Source organism: Tenrec ecaudatus, chromosome 2 (genome assembly GCF_050624435.1).
Source record: "Tenrec ecaudatus isolate mTenEca1 chromosome 2, mTenEca1.hap1, whole genome shotgun sequence".
In the NCBI taxonomy this organism is placed as follows: domain Eukaryota; kingdom Metazoa; phylum Chordata; class Mammalia; order Afrosoricida; family Tenrecidae; genus Tenrec; species Tenrec ecaudatus.
In genome coordinates this window covers 186,741,215-186,753,963 of record NC_134531.1, presented here as the reverse complement: position 1 = coordinate 186,753,963, position 12,749 = coordinate 186,741,215, and the positions used below count along the sequence as shown (strand labels likewise).

At 51.7% G+C, this 12,749-nt stretch overlaps 1 protein-coding gene across 1 annotated transcript; it reads left to right on the top strand.

Annotated features, from left to right (window-relative positions):
* Positions 1-1,478: 1,478 nt before the first annotated feature.
* Positions 1,479-4,514, top strand: DUSP1 (dual specificity phosphatase 1). Its single transcript, XM_075541952.1, has 4 exons — positions 1,479-2,092; positions 2,352-2,497; positions 2,850-3,069; positions 3,467-4,514. The coding sequence occupies exons 1-4, from the start codon at positions 1,726-1,728 to the stop codon at positions 3,835-3,837; spliced, it is 1,104 nt and encodes a 367-aa protein (XP_075398067.1). The 5' UTR covers positions 1,479-1,725; the 3' UTR covers positions 3,838-4,514.
* The last annotated feature ends 8,235 nt before the right edge of the window (positions 4,515-12,749 follow it).

Below are 12,749 nucleotides of genomic sequence, written 5' to 3'. Positions count from 1 at the left end.
ATGAAGGCAGAACATGGTCGGTTCGTGGTGAAAAGTCAGCAGCTGTGATATTTGATGATTCAATGCATAAAATATGTTGAGGTCCTCAGCTCAGTAAGTAGTATAAACAAATAAAGCATTTTTTCATCCTCCCTTCTCTTAAAAAATAATGTCCCCTAAAGACACAGGGAGAGCGTTGCCATGATCTGAGCTGTCTGCTGTCCTCAGCCAACGTTCATTGGAGAAAAGGAAAACTTCCATTAGGAAGAAAGAGAGAATTTAAGAAATAAACCACTCACTGCCCGAGAAGAAAATCTGAGGATGTGGGGAGGACGGGGCCGGGCAAATGCAGAAGTTGCCTTTGGTGATCCAATCCACCAGAGCACCGCCACCGGGAGGCGGGCGAAATCCCCCTTACCAGAAGGGAAGAAACCCAAGAAAGTTCCCGATTGGGCACCTGGCCAGGTGGCGCAATGCTTTGTGTACCTAGTGCTGGGGGGCAGTAACGGCACAGGTCACCCTAAGTGTTGGAGTGGCGGTAGGGGTCCAGCCCTGGGTCACCCTAGGCATTGGATTTCGAGTTCCGACAAATAAGCGGGCGGGAACTGGAGCGTGGGGGTGGGCCCGTTCCTGTTTCCCCCTGTCCCCCCCTCCCAGCCCACGTTTGAGGAATAAAGGGATGGAGAAACTCAACGTCTTGAGCAAGAGTGACGAGAAGTGAGTCGATCGGCCCCTGGGGGCGCTGTCGAGCCGCGCTGCGTGCCCCCCACCCCGCCTCGCCCCTGCCGACGCCAACCCCCGCGATCTAAGCCGTGTCCTTGCGACCCCCGACTCAGATTTCAGTCCCTTGCCCCGCCTCCCTCGGCAGTGTTCCAGTGATCGTGTGACTGACTGGGAATGACGCTTGATATTTTGGCGGGGAGTGGGGGGGGGCTACCGAGAGTGCCTTTTCTTTGTTCAGTCTTTTTTTCATGGTAAAGCCGAAAGATTGAGAGGAAGTGGAGGAACGGAACACGATTTCCCTGACCCCTCCTCCGAGTACTTCTGGTGGACAGAGCTGCTGTTTTCCCCTCGGGCTCCTCTCGCCCACCCCGCGCCCCGTTCACGACTTCCTCGCTGTATGACGCGGAGCAAGCACATCGTTCCTCCGCGGGACCTGTCGGCCCCCGCAGAGCGACGGGAAGGGGGAGCGAGGGGCTCGCGGGGAGGCGGCCGGCCGGCAGCGAGCGCTCCGGGGCCCCGGGACGCGCCGGGAGAGCGGGCCGGCCGGCCGGCGGGCCGGGGCCGGGGCCGGGGCCAGCGCGTCGCGAGCACACTCGCCTTCGCCTCGGGGCCGATGACGTCTTCGCCGTTGGCGGCGGCGGCGGCGGCGCGGGGCCCGGCCGGTGACGTCACCGCCCCGTCACGTGACCGCCATTCAAACAAACCAGCGCCCGCCCTCTTCCCGCGCCCCGCCCCGCCCCGCCCCCAGAGAGACTCTTATAAGCCCGCTCCCCGGGGCTCGGCTCGCTGCGAAGGACGTTGGGACTAGAGTTGGCGCGCGGCCTGCAGGAGCCGGGGGACAGCGGCTAGGAGCTGAGGCCGCCCAGCGGAGTCCCGCCCGACGTCCGCAAGCTCGGTACAAAGGCAGCTTTTGGTTCGACGCAGACAGGTCCCGGGTCGGGGCTTTCCTCGAAGGAGGAAAAAGCGCTTCGGCGGACCAAGCGCGCCGGAGGGAGCTACACGCTGGGGGCGCTGGGACAGGCCATGGTCATGGAAGTGGGCTCCCTGGACGCCGGAAGCCTGCGGACGCTGCTGCGGGAGCGCGCGGCGCACTGCCTGCTGCTCGACTGCCGCTCCTTCTTCGCTTTCAACGCCGGCCACATCGCCGGCTCGGTCAACGTGCGCTTCAGCACCATCGTGCGGCGCCGCGCCAAGGGCGCCATGGGCCTGGAGCACATCGTGCCCAACTCGGAGCTGCGGGGCCGCCTGCTGGCCGGCGCCTACCACGCCGTGGTGCTGCTGGACGAGCGCAGCGCCGCCCTGGACTGCGCCAAGCGCGACAGCACCGTGTCGCTGGCCGCGGGCGCGCTCTGCCGGGAGGCGCGAGCCACACAAGTCTTCTTCCTCAAAGGTGCGTCCTTGTGGCCCCGCCGCCGCCCACGGCCCGCCGCTCCCGGGGGCGGGGAGGGGCGGGGTCGGCTCCACCTGGAGCCCTCCCCTCGCGCTGGGTTCGCATCTCCCGGGACTTAGCCTTGGCTTTGTTTGGCTCTAGGAACAAAGGCTTGGGCCTCTCCCACGGAAACTCCAGCCCTAGTGGGTGCGGGGCGTTGTAGGAGGGTGCCTTCTGCCGGCGGATCTGATAAAAAAACCCGTTGTCTTTGCATTCGCAGGAGGATATGAAGCGTTCTCGGCTTCCTGCCCGGAGCTGTGCAGCAAACAGCCGACCCCCATGGGGCTCAGCCTCCCTCTGAGTACTAGTGTGCCTGACAGCGCTGATTCGGGGTGCAGTTCTTGCAGCACCCCACTCTACGATCAGGTTAGTTGGGGTCTGGGCCAGAGGGGGAAGTCACAACTGGCAATGGCCTGGAATAGCAGTGCCCGTGTGAACGCAGGAGGGGATGGGCAACTTTGTTTAAAGGGGCATAGAAGCACTATTGTGGGGTCTGATGCAGCAGTCTCTAGTTGCAGGCACCATAGAAAGGGTCTTGTTAGCCCTGCCCGGTGGTGGCAAAGAAGGCTTGCCTCCCATTTACTAGCCCTCCGAACCACAGCGTCGAATTCACCTAGTATTTGAGGTGGACTTTTCTGGCAGGGAGTTTTGGTGGGTTGTGAGTACTGGCGTCGGCAGAGGGCAAACTTGATGAACGTTGGATATTCCTTCATTCCAGGGTGGCCCAGTGGAGATCCTGCCCTTCCTGTACCTGGGCAGCGCCTATCACGCCTCCCGCAAGGACATGCTGGATGCCTTGGGCATCACCGCCTTGATCAATGTCTCCGCCAATTGTCCTAACCATTTCGAGGGTCACTACCAGTACAAGAGCATCCCGGTAGAGGACAACCACAAGGCGGACATCAGCTCCTGGTTCAACGAGGCCATTGATTTTATAGGTAAATGGAGTGGAAGTCTGGGACCGCTGCCTTCTCTCTGCTTTCAGCCACTGAGCTTCCCCTCACCCCTGCAAGGATTTGAATGAGATTCTTCTGAGCCCTGTCTCCAGACATTTAAGTATCAGTGTGTGGGCACCATCCCTGCAAAATCAGGGATTTGGATCCTCAGTTTCCAGAGTAGTAGTACACTGAGGCTCAGAAAGTTTGACTTGCCTGAGGTCAGTCTGGACCAGCTGTAGTAGCGAGGCTGGGTCGCATTTGCATAGGACCCCCCTGCCTTCAAGAGCAGTGTCCATGTGATGGCACGCAGCATCATTGAGCATCTCTGGGCAACACATGCGTGACGCGGGCTTGTTCTGTGAACTCTTGAGTAACCGGCTACCCTTTTGTCTCCCAGATTCCATCAAGAATGCTGGCGGAAGGGTGTTTGTCCACTGCCAGGCAGGCATTTCCAGGTCCGCGACCATCTGCCTGGCTTACCTCATGAGGACTAATCGGGTCAAGCTGGATGAGGCCTTTGAGTTTGTGAAGCAGCGGAGGAGCATCATCTCCCCCAACTTCAGCTTCATGGGCCAGCTGTTGCAATTCGAGTCTCAAGTCCTGGCCCCACACTGCTCGGCTGAGGCTGGGAGCCCCGCGATGGCTGTGCTTGACCGAGGCACCTCCACCACCACTGTCTTCAACTTCCCCGTCTCCATCCCTGTCCACTCCGCGAACAGTGCCCTGAGCTACCTACAGAGCCCCATCACGACCTCTCCCAGCTGCTGAAAAGCCACGGGAGGTGATCCCAGGACACCCGGCTGTCCTCCAGGCAGAGGAAGAAAGGCATTAACTCCAGGAAGAGGACTTGGGAGGGCTGGCCCCTATTTATTTAATTTCACTCGACTGGGTTCCTAAACAGCCACAGGGGTGATGACTTCGAGGCAAGACAATTACTGACCTCAGCGAATTCAGGGCCAATCTCTTGTGGGTACATCAGTCCCTCTGAGACAAAGGGGCAGAAGAGAAAGGACTGTCCATGAGCCGGTTTCTTTTTTGCTTGTCCCCATTTTTTCCTTTTGTAGCCACTCTTCGTGCTTGACATACCTACCAGTATTACCATTCCTGACGACACATACACATGAGAATATCCCTTATTTATTTTTGTGTAGGTGATCTGCCTTCACAACGTCAGCGTCTACTCTTAGAGAAACCAAATACCTCAATTTTTGTGTTCTAAGTACTGTAACATCCTGTAAATAGATCCGAAGCAGGTTTGTTTTCGTCACTGATAGGAAACATCAGTGTTGTTCTGTTCTGTCTTGTTTTTTAGTTGCCCACAGTTGTATGTTTGCTGATTATTTATGACCTGAAATAATATATATTTCTTCTTCTAAGAAGACATTTTATTACATAAGAATGACCTTTTTTTATACAACAGAATAAATTATAGTATTTCTATTGAATCTCATTGTTTGATTTCTTTGGCAGCCTTTCCCCATCCCTCTCCTCTTCTCCCCCTTCCTGCAGTGAAAGGGGAGAATTTGGATAAGGACTTAAAGTATGTGTGCATTGGGGTTTGACCCCATGCTCTTGAGTCCCCTCAGTCCCAAAAGATAGCTGGGTGTAGGTAGGCAAGTGAGTTGTGTTGTGAGCAGCTAGATGTTGTTACACGCCTCCTATGTTACTCTGGGCCCAAATGTCCCCAAAACCAATGCTAGGGAGAGTCATTTGATTGGGTCTTTTCCAGTAGGGGAGAAAAAGGCTGTTTTCTCTCTGAGCTGCCTTAGAGCTAGGATGGTAAAGTTCTCCAAAACATTTGACCCGTAAAGATGTTCCAAGGATGTGCAGGGCAGTGCACCTTCACAACAGCTCGGCCAGACTGCCAGGGACACAAAACCCAGAGTGGCTCCATGGCCGGGGCACTGGATTTGCACTTCATCCTTGGCTTCTCACATAGCCTCTCTTTGCTTTTGGAAAGATTTGGGGTGGGGAGATGTTGAATGGTTAGGTTCTTCAAGCACTGTAAAATACAATCTATAGACAAATCATCTGAACTATTAGGCATGTTTCCCACATCTCTGCCATGCTCCCTGGGCATCCAGAGCAGACTGTCTGCCTTAGGCTGCTTGCTGCTCTGTTTCATAATTTTGTGGAAGATGGGTAATGAAGTCTGACTTGTCCCAGGGCCGCCAGCATTTTAACTCTCAATAAACAGGCTAATGCAGGGGAGGTGAAAATGGCTGGCAGCCCATCTGTCGAGTGTTGAATTTACCCATGGTCAAGCTCTTGAGTTACCGCTTCAGCTTGCTGCTGGGCAAAGTGCTGTGGAAGCATCAGAGCAAATATCCCACAACCGCACCTGGGGTGCCCTGTGCCGTGCCTGGCCCAGTGCCATTGTTGGAGGCCTTGACACAGGATCCATGTCCTTGACCTTTCCCTACTAGTCCCACCTGCTACCCGACTCCAAGGGCTTGAAATATCCTGATGTTCTAAGTTCTAACAACACTAGGCTGGCAAGATCAGTTCCTCGGCTGGGTTTCCGATTGCAAGCAAGTTTTGTTTTCAAAACAAACTACCCAATGTTTTTGTTGTTGCTTTTTAAAAATCAATCTCTAAAAATGGATTCTTGCAACTCTATCTCCCTTCTGGAAGTGTATCAACGACTCTGAGCCTGTGGCAGATGCCATGACTGACTTCCCTGTGGGCTCTGGCCATCAGTTTCTGCTTCGGCAGGCACTGGCTGAACCAAAATTAATATCCACTCAGGCCTCCAGTGGAAAAATACAGCGGCCGCCTTAGGGAGCCTCCAGTGCAAACAAGTCCTTCACTTCTCTCAGTGCAGCAACCCCACCTCCCCACGGTCGGAGAGTCAGGACCATAAATCCCTTCCCCTTGAGATTGAATGCATGTTGTGCAGGCCCTCCAGAAAATGCCCCATTTGGCCCCAGATGGCTTTTTCTTAGGAAAAGAACAAAACAGTAGCTCATGCTTAAATCACATTTAAGGATGTTTCCAGAGGGAATTTGAAATCAGAACAATTATTGTTTCATACTGATAATCTGGTCAGAATAGTCACTGTGCTGTGTGTTTGACACATTCAATGCTTGACAGCGACGGCAAGGAGATCGCATAGAGGAGACAGTGGAGACTGAGAAGTGACCTGCTTACGGTCACACAATAAGGGGACAGCATGGCAGACACAGGAGCAGATGAGCTTTGGAGCTGACCACTTTGCTATGTCCTTTTTGGGTAGAAAAGCTAATTATTCCTTTGGGGGACTCCATTTCCTCATTGATAAACTCAAGATTATAAAAAACGGCTTCATTTGTGAGGAAGAAATGGGCTTGTGAATGTGAAGCTCCGGGCAGTTTCATTCACTACAGTTTTATGTAAACACATGTACACAGATGAACCCTTCAGGACCAATGGTGAGAGTGGCAATACTGGGAGGGTGAAGGGAGGGTGGGGCGGAAAGGGGGAACTGATCACAAGGATCTACATATAACCTCCCTGGGGGACGGACAACAGAAAAATGGGTGAAGGGAGACGTCAGCCAATGTAAGGCAGGACAAAATAGTAATAATCTATAAATTATCAAGGGTTCGTGAGGAAAGGGAGCGGGGAGGGAGGGGGAAAATAAGCTGATACCAAGGGCTCAAGTTGAAAGAAAATGTTTTGAGAATGATGATGGCAACAAATATACAAATGTGCTTGACACAATGGATGGATGGATGGATGGATGGATGGATGGATGGATGGATGGATGGATGGATGGATGAATTGTGATAAGAGTTGTATGAGCCCCCAATAAAATGATTTAAAAAAACCCAAAACACGTACATGTAAACTCGAGCCTAATTTATATACTGTGTAACCTAACCTGCCAGCAGTCCTGACGAATCATTTAGACCTCCTTCCGCTGTCCTAAGGACCCCTGGCAGTTCTCGGCCTCAGCTTGCCCACTTGTAAAATCAGCTTGCCCACTTGTAAAATGACCGTTTTGCGTTGAATCTAACTGGCAACTTATTTTTGCCCTCACAACCTCGGGGGAGGGGTGGCGGTGGGGTTGGAGGCCGCTCAAAAGTCACCTAGTGAGTTTATTCTGTTTCATTGTGACCCCATGGGGCGGGCTGCCCTCTTTACCGGGCAGATCCAGATGGTCCTGTGTTTCATCCCTGGGCCCCGCAGGTGGGTTCAAACCACCAACCACGGAGCTTAGCAGCAGAGCACGTGACTCTCCCAGTCCGCGGGGGCATCAGAACCCACTGCAGGGCTGTGGGTTTGGTTGGGTTTAGGGGGTAGACACTGCAGCACTGCGTCCTCCATTCGCTCTGTGGTTTGGAGGTTCCCATATTTCATCAGGATACTTCCAATTCCCAAAGCCTCCACCGCCTCCTCCTCTTTCCCTGGAACTTTGCAAATTGTAGCGAATGTGCCTGGGACACACAGCTTCCCGCCCGCCCCGCCTGCCAGCCCCCCAGGCCCCGTCTGAGAATAACCTCATCGTAAGGTTATATAAGTCTGTGATCAAACGGCCTCTGTCCTCATGGCAACGCGAAGGAGTTTCCCGTGTGTGAGGCAAGCTGTCCTGTCACTTCCTGCTGCTGACACGGCAGTTTAGGAGATTAGGGGCGCGGAGAAGTGCTGGCGGAGGTGGTTTTGGGTTGCCAGGCACAGACGCCAACAGCTCGGGGCCCAGTGCCGTTTCCCACACCTCACCCCAGCTGGCTGGGCTGCCCCCAGGCCACCCCAAGGCTGTTTTGCTCCACGGGTTGTAGTTGGGGGAGGAGGTGGGAGGGCTCCCACCTTTGGGGAATTATCTGGAGCCCCGCAGGACAAGCCTGTCTGACAGCCTCAGAACTGACCCAGTGCACCCCTCTGGCACCTCAGGGCTCCTGCCCCTGCCCGCCCTGCCAAGGACAGAGGCTGCACACGTTGCGAACGCCTTAGTGGGCAGCTCTGCTAAGGACAACCTTATTTTTAAAATCATTTTTTTGGGGGCTCGTACAACTCTTATCACAATCCATCCATCCATCCATCCATCCATCCATCCATCCACTGTGGCAAGCACATTTGTACATATGTTGCCATCCTCAGAATTCTCAAAACATTTGCTTTCTACATGAGCCCTTGGTATCAGCTCCTCATTTTTCCCTTCTCTCCCTGCTACCCCTCCCTCATGAACCCTTGATAATTTATAAGTTATTGTTATTTTGCCATATCTTACCCTGTTCACTGTCTCCCTTCATCCACTTTTCTGTTGTCCTTCCCCCAGGGAAGAAAGGGAGCACACATCTTAAATGCACGGAGAGTAGGCTGGGGAGGGGGGGTATGCTGGAAATGAAGGCCCGTGGGAACCGTGGTGAACTGAGGAGGTCAGGCTCTGTCCTGAAGAAGTTGCTACTTAATGTGGAAATGTGGGTGCAGTGTTGCCAGATCCCGGCTCCCCGCCATTTTTTATATGGCAACTTCATGTGTGTCAAGAGTAGAACCGTGCTCCATCGAACGGTCCTATTGAATAGAAAGCAGGAATGTCTGTTTTGATGCCAAGTCTCCTCAATTCAGGAACACCGTATGAGCCAAATGACATATCTGCAATCCAGCCAGCCGACTATGAGTTTGTGACAGTTGCTAGTTATCTGCCGATAAGCTCATCGAGATAAGGACTCTTCCTCCTGGGTCTTCGGGTCCTCTGGACTTAACCGCAGGCTGAGTGAGCAGCAGGCACTTGACACACATCTTCTGAGTGAATGAGTATGTGAGGGGAATTCATTTAGCCCCTCGCACATGCTCAGTGTGTATTAGAAAAATACAATAAAAGCTCTGGGATTCTGTTCCAAATGCTTGGGATAAAGCTGAGAGTCAACTAGGAGCTGTGTAACCTTGGATGGATTACTTCTCTCAAAATCCCTCAGTTTCACTTTTTTTTAAAAACAATTTATTAGGGGCTCATACAACTCTTATCACAGTCCATACATATACATACATCAATTGTATATGATACCTTCAGGACCAAGGGTGTGAGGGACGATGCTGGGAGAGTGGAGGGTGAGTGGGTTGGAAAGGGGGAACTGATTACAAGGATCCACATGTGACCTCTTCCCTGGGAGAGGGACAGCAGAGAAGGGGGGAAGGGAGACTCCGGATAGGGCAAGATATGACAAAATAACGATGTATAAATTACCAAGGGCACATGAGGGAGGGGGGCAACGGGGAGGGAGGGGGAAAAAAAAGAGGACCTGATGCAAGGGGCTTAAGTGGAGAGCAAATGCCTTGAGAATGATTGGGGCAGGGAATGTATGGATGTGCTTTATACAATTGATGTATGTATATGTATGGATGGTGATAAGAGTTGTATGAGTCCCTAATAAAATGTAAAAAAAGAAAAGAGGAGAAAAAAATGATTAGGGCAAAGACTGTACAGATGTGCTTTATACAATTGATGTATGTATATGTATGAACTGTGATAAGAATTGTATGAGCCCCTAATAAGTTGTTAAAATTAAAAAAAAAAAGCACATCTGTACATTCTTTGCCCTAATCATTTTCTTTTATTTTCTCCCAGTTTCACTTCTCTAAAAAAAAAAAAAAAATCCAGGGTCGGGGTGGGCCTGTGCCCATGTAATATGGGCAAGGCCCGCTGACCTTTCTTTTCCAGCTCGTCACCTGGCTCCTGCGATGGCAGGTTGATCACAAAGCCTATGCTGGGCAGGACCCTCAGAGAAGGTTCTCTAGGGCTAAAGGCAGACCAGGTCATTCCAAGTGAGTTGTCAACAGTGTCTCTCTCTGATTAAGAAGATCAAGTCCCTACATGCTTACATTACTGTGTGACAGAGAGGTGGCCTGCGAGCAAGCAGAAGAATCCAAGAGCTCTGTGAAAGCTCAGTCACTCGGGGATTTCAGTGGAATTGCCCTTGTAACGCAGCGTATGTGGCATCGAGACAGCCTGCAGGTCGAACATGCTAGGAGTTACTGTGCCGCCTTATCATGCTACAGTCATTCGGAAAGTTGTTGGAGCGGGGGCTCTGCTTATGGAGAAGACACATTTACATGAGTTCGCTGTGGGACCTGGACGCACAGATGGTGTATTTGGAGCAGTTAAAAACCCTTGCAGTTAATTCAAAGCAAAACAGGGAAAGGAGGAGGCAGGAGCCCCGCCCCACCCCGATGAGAATGAAGATTCTGATTGGCTAATAACTGGAGGAAGCCCCGGCGATCCAGCACAGGAGGGTCAACCAGAAATCCAGCTGCCCTCTGTGGGCTGGCCGTTTAAAGACAGGCAATGGATGAGGCTCCCGACATGGGCTCGTTCCACTGGTGAATTCAAAGGATGTGCCAGGAATCTGAATCGGCTGTGTGGATGATGCAGCGATTGTGTGGGGTGTACTTGCTGGGTACGAGCCCAAGGATGCTACCACAATAGGAGACCCTCTGCAACCGTTCATGCTTCCCAGCTCGAATGATGCACGCAAACCACGGTGATGTAGCTGCACCAACGTGATGTAGCTGCACCAACGTGACAATTGGGAGGCTGGGGCAGGACCAGGCAGTGTTTTCGTCTGCTACACACAGGGTCCCTATGACTCAGAACCGACTTGCTGTCACCTAATAACACTATTGTTGTTGGGTGCTGAGTCAGTTCCCACTCGGCGTGATCCTTGGTAAAGCAGAACAAAACACCATCCTCACAACGGTTCTTTGTTTTTAAAAGACCAGTTTATTGGGGGCTCTTACAGCTCTTATAACAATCCATACATCAATCATATCAAGCATATGTGTGCATATGTAGCCATCATTGTTTTATAAACATTTACTCTCGATTGGAGCGCTTGTTCTCACAATTGTTCTTGTGGTCAAGCCCAGCGATGCACCCACTGCGTCAATCCATGTCGTCTACTGATCTTTCACTTTACCAAGCATGGTGTCCTTTTTCCATGTCCCAAGTACATGAGACTAAGGCTCACCAAGCTCACGTCCAGGGAGCATGCTGGCTGGACTTCTTCCAAGACAGATCTGTTTGCTCTTTTGCCATGCATGTTACTTTCAATATTCTTTGCTAACACGGTAGTTTAAACGCACCACTTCTCCTTCCAGTTTCCTTAGTCAATGTGCAATTCGCACATGCACATCAGAATCACGGCCTGCCCCAATTCATCCATTTTGGCAGGGAACACAATTCAATCCACAACAATACTTGACACCCAATAAACAATACACGTAAAGGATTTTAATCACCAATATCATAATCATCACCAAAATTTTAAGGGAAAGATAAAAAACTAAAATGAAACACATGTTTAGTCTCTAGAGTAGTACGCAGGAGCCCTGGTGTCATAATGGTCATGTGTTGGGCTGCAATGCTCAAGGCCGGCAGTTCAAAACCACCAGCTGCTGCTCGGGAGAAAGACAGGGCTTTTATTCCCTTAAAGAGTTGCAGTCTTAGAAATCCACAGGGGTGTCCTGCAGGGTCACTCTTAGCTTACCCTCAGCTCGGTGGCAGGGAGTTAGAGTTCTTCTGAGAGCAGTCTCCCCTAACTGCAGACTTGCCTATCCAATCGTCTCCTTGACAAATCCCTTTGTCACATAGTCTCCCACATGTATCCGTCTCACAACCAAACTTTCTATTTACGCCCAAATGAGCTTCTGTCGCAGGCTCCCCACCTCTGTCAGGGCATCCTAATTCTTCCCGGAACTCAGGTCCCAAACTTTGGAGACACTCTTGTCTCTGCCCTTTTATAACTTAGACCTAATTCATCGTGGATACAGGTCCACATTCACAATATGTCCATTTTCAAAATAGATTTGCTTGTTGTCACTTTCAACACGACGTCGCTGCTCTTGTTCAGTGCGTTGAGTTGGTTCTGACTCACAGAGCATCTGTGGAGAGCGGAACAAAGTGTTGCCCATCCTCACAACCGGTCTGCTCCAGCCCATTGCTGCAGCCACTGCGCCAATCTGCGTCGTCCAGGGCTTCCTCTTTCCCACTGACCTGCTACCTTAACGAGCGTGAGGTCCTTCTCCAGGGACTGATCTCTCAAACACGTGACACCAAGCCTCATCGCCCTTGCTTCTAAGGAGCTTCTGGGTGTACTTCCTCCAAAGATGCTCACTCTCCCGACACAACGGCTGGAGCCAAAGTGGGTGAACAAGTAAATGTGGTGAAGAAAGCTGATGGTGTCCGGCTATCAAAAGAGATAGTGTCTGGGGTCTTAAAGGCTTGAAGATAAACAAGCGGCCATCTAGCTCAGAAGCAACAAAGTCCACATGGAAGAACACACCAGCCTGTGTTATCGAGTGATCCCAAAGGGATCAGTTACCAGGCATCAAAGAACAAAAAATCATATCATTGACTGCACACCTCCATGATAGGATCACTGAAGACAAATGGGTGCATAAGCAAATGTGGTGAAGAAAGCTGATGGTGCCCGCCTATCAAAAGAGATAGTGTCTGGGGTCTTAAAGGCTTGAAGGTGAACAAGCGGCCATCTAGCTCAGAAGCAAATAAGCCCACATGGAAGAAGCACACCGGCCAGTGCAATCACGAGGTGCCAAGGGACCAGGTATAAGGCATCATGCAAAAAAAAAGATATAAGTGTGTGTATGTATGTGTGTGTGTATATATATATACCATATTAAATGAAGGGGGAAGTGCAGAGTGGAGACCCAAGGCCCAAGTGTCGGCCAATGGAGATCCCCTC

Excerpts from the sequence above, each read along its gene's own strand:
- DUSP1 (XM_075541952.1), top strand. The coding sequence starts at position 1,726 with ATGGTCATGGAAGTGGGCTCCCTGGACGCCGGAAGCCTGCGGACGCTG. Across the intron at positions 2,093-2,351 it reads ACAAGTCTTCTTCCTCAAAG|GAGGATATGAAGCGTTCTCG; the intron begins GTGCGTCCTTGT and ends TTGCATTCGCAG. Across the intron at positions 2,498-2,849 it reads GCACCCCACTCTACGATCAG|GGTGGCCCAGTGGAGATCCT; the intron begins GTTAGTTGGGGT and ends CCTTCATTCCAG.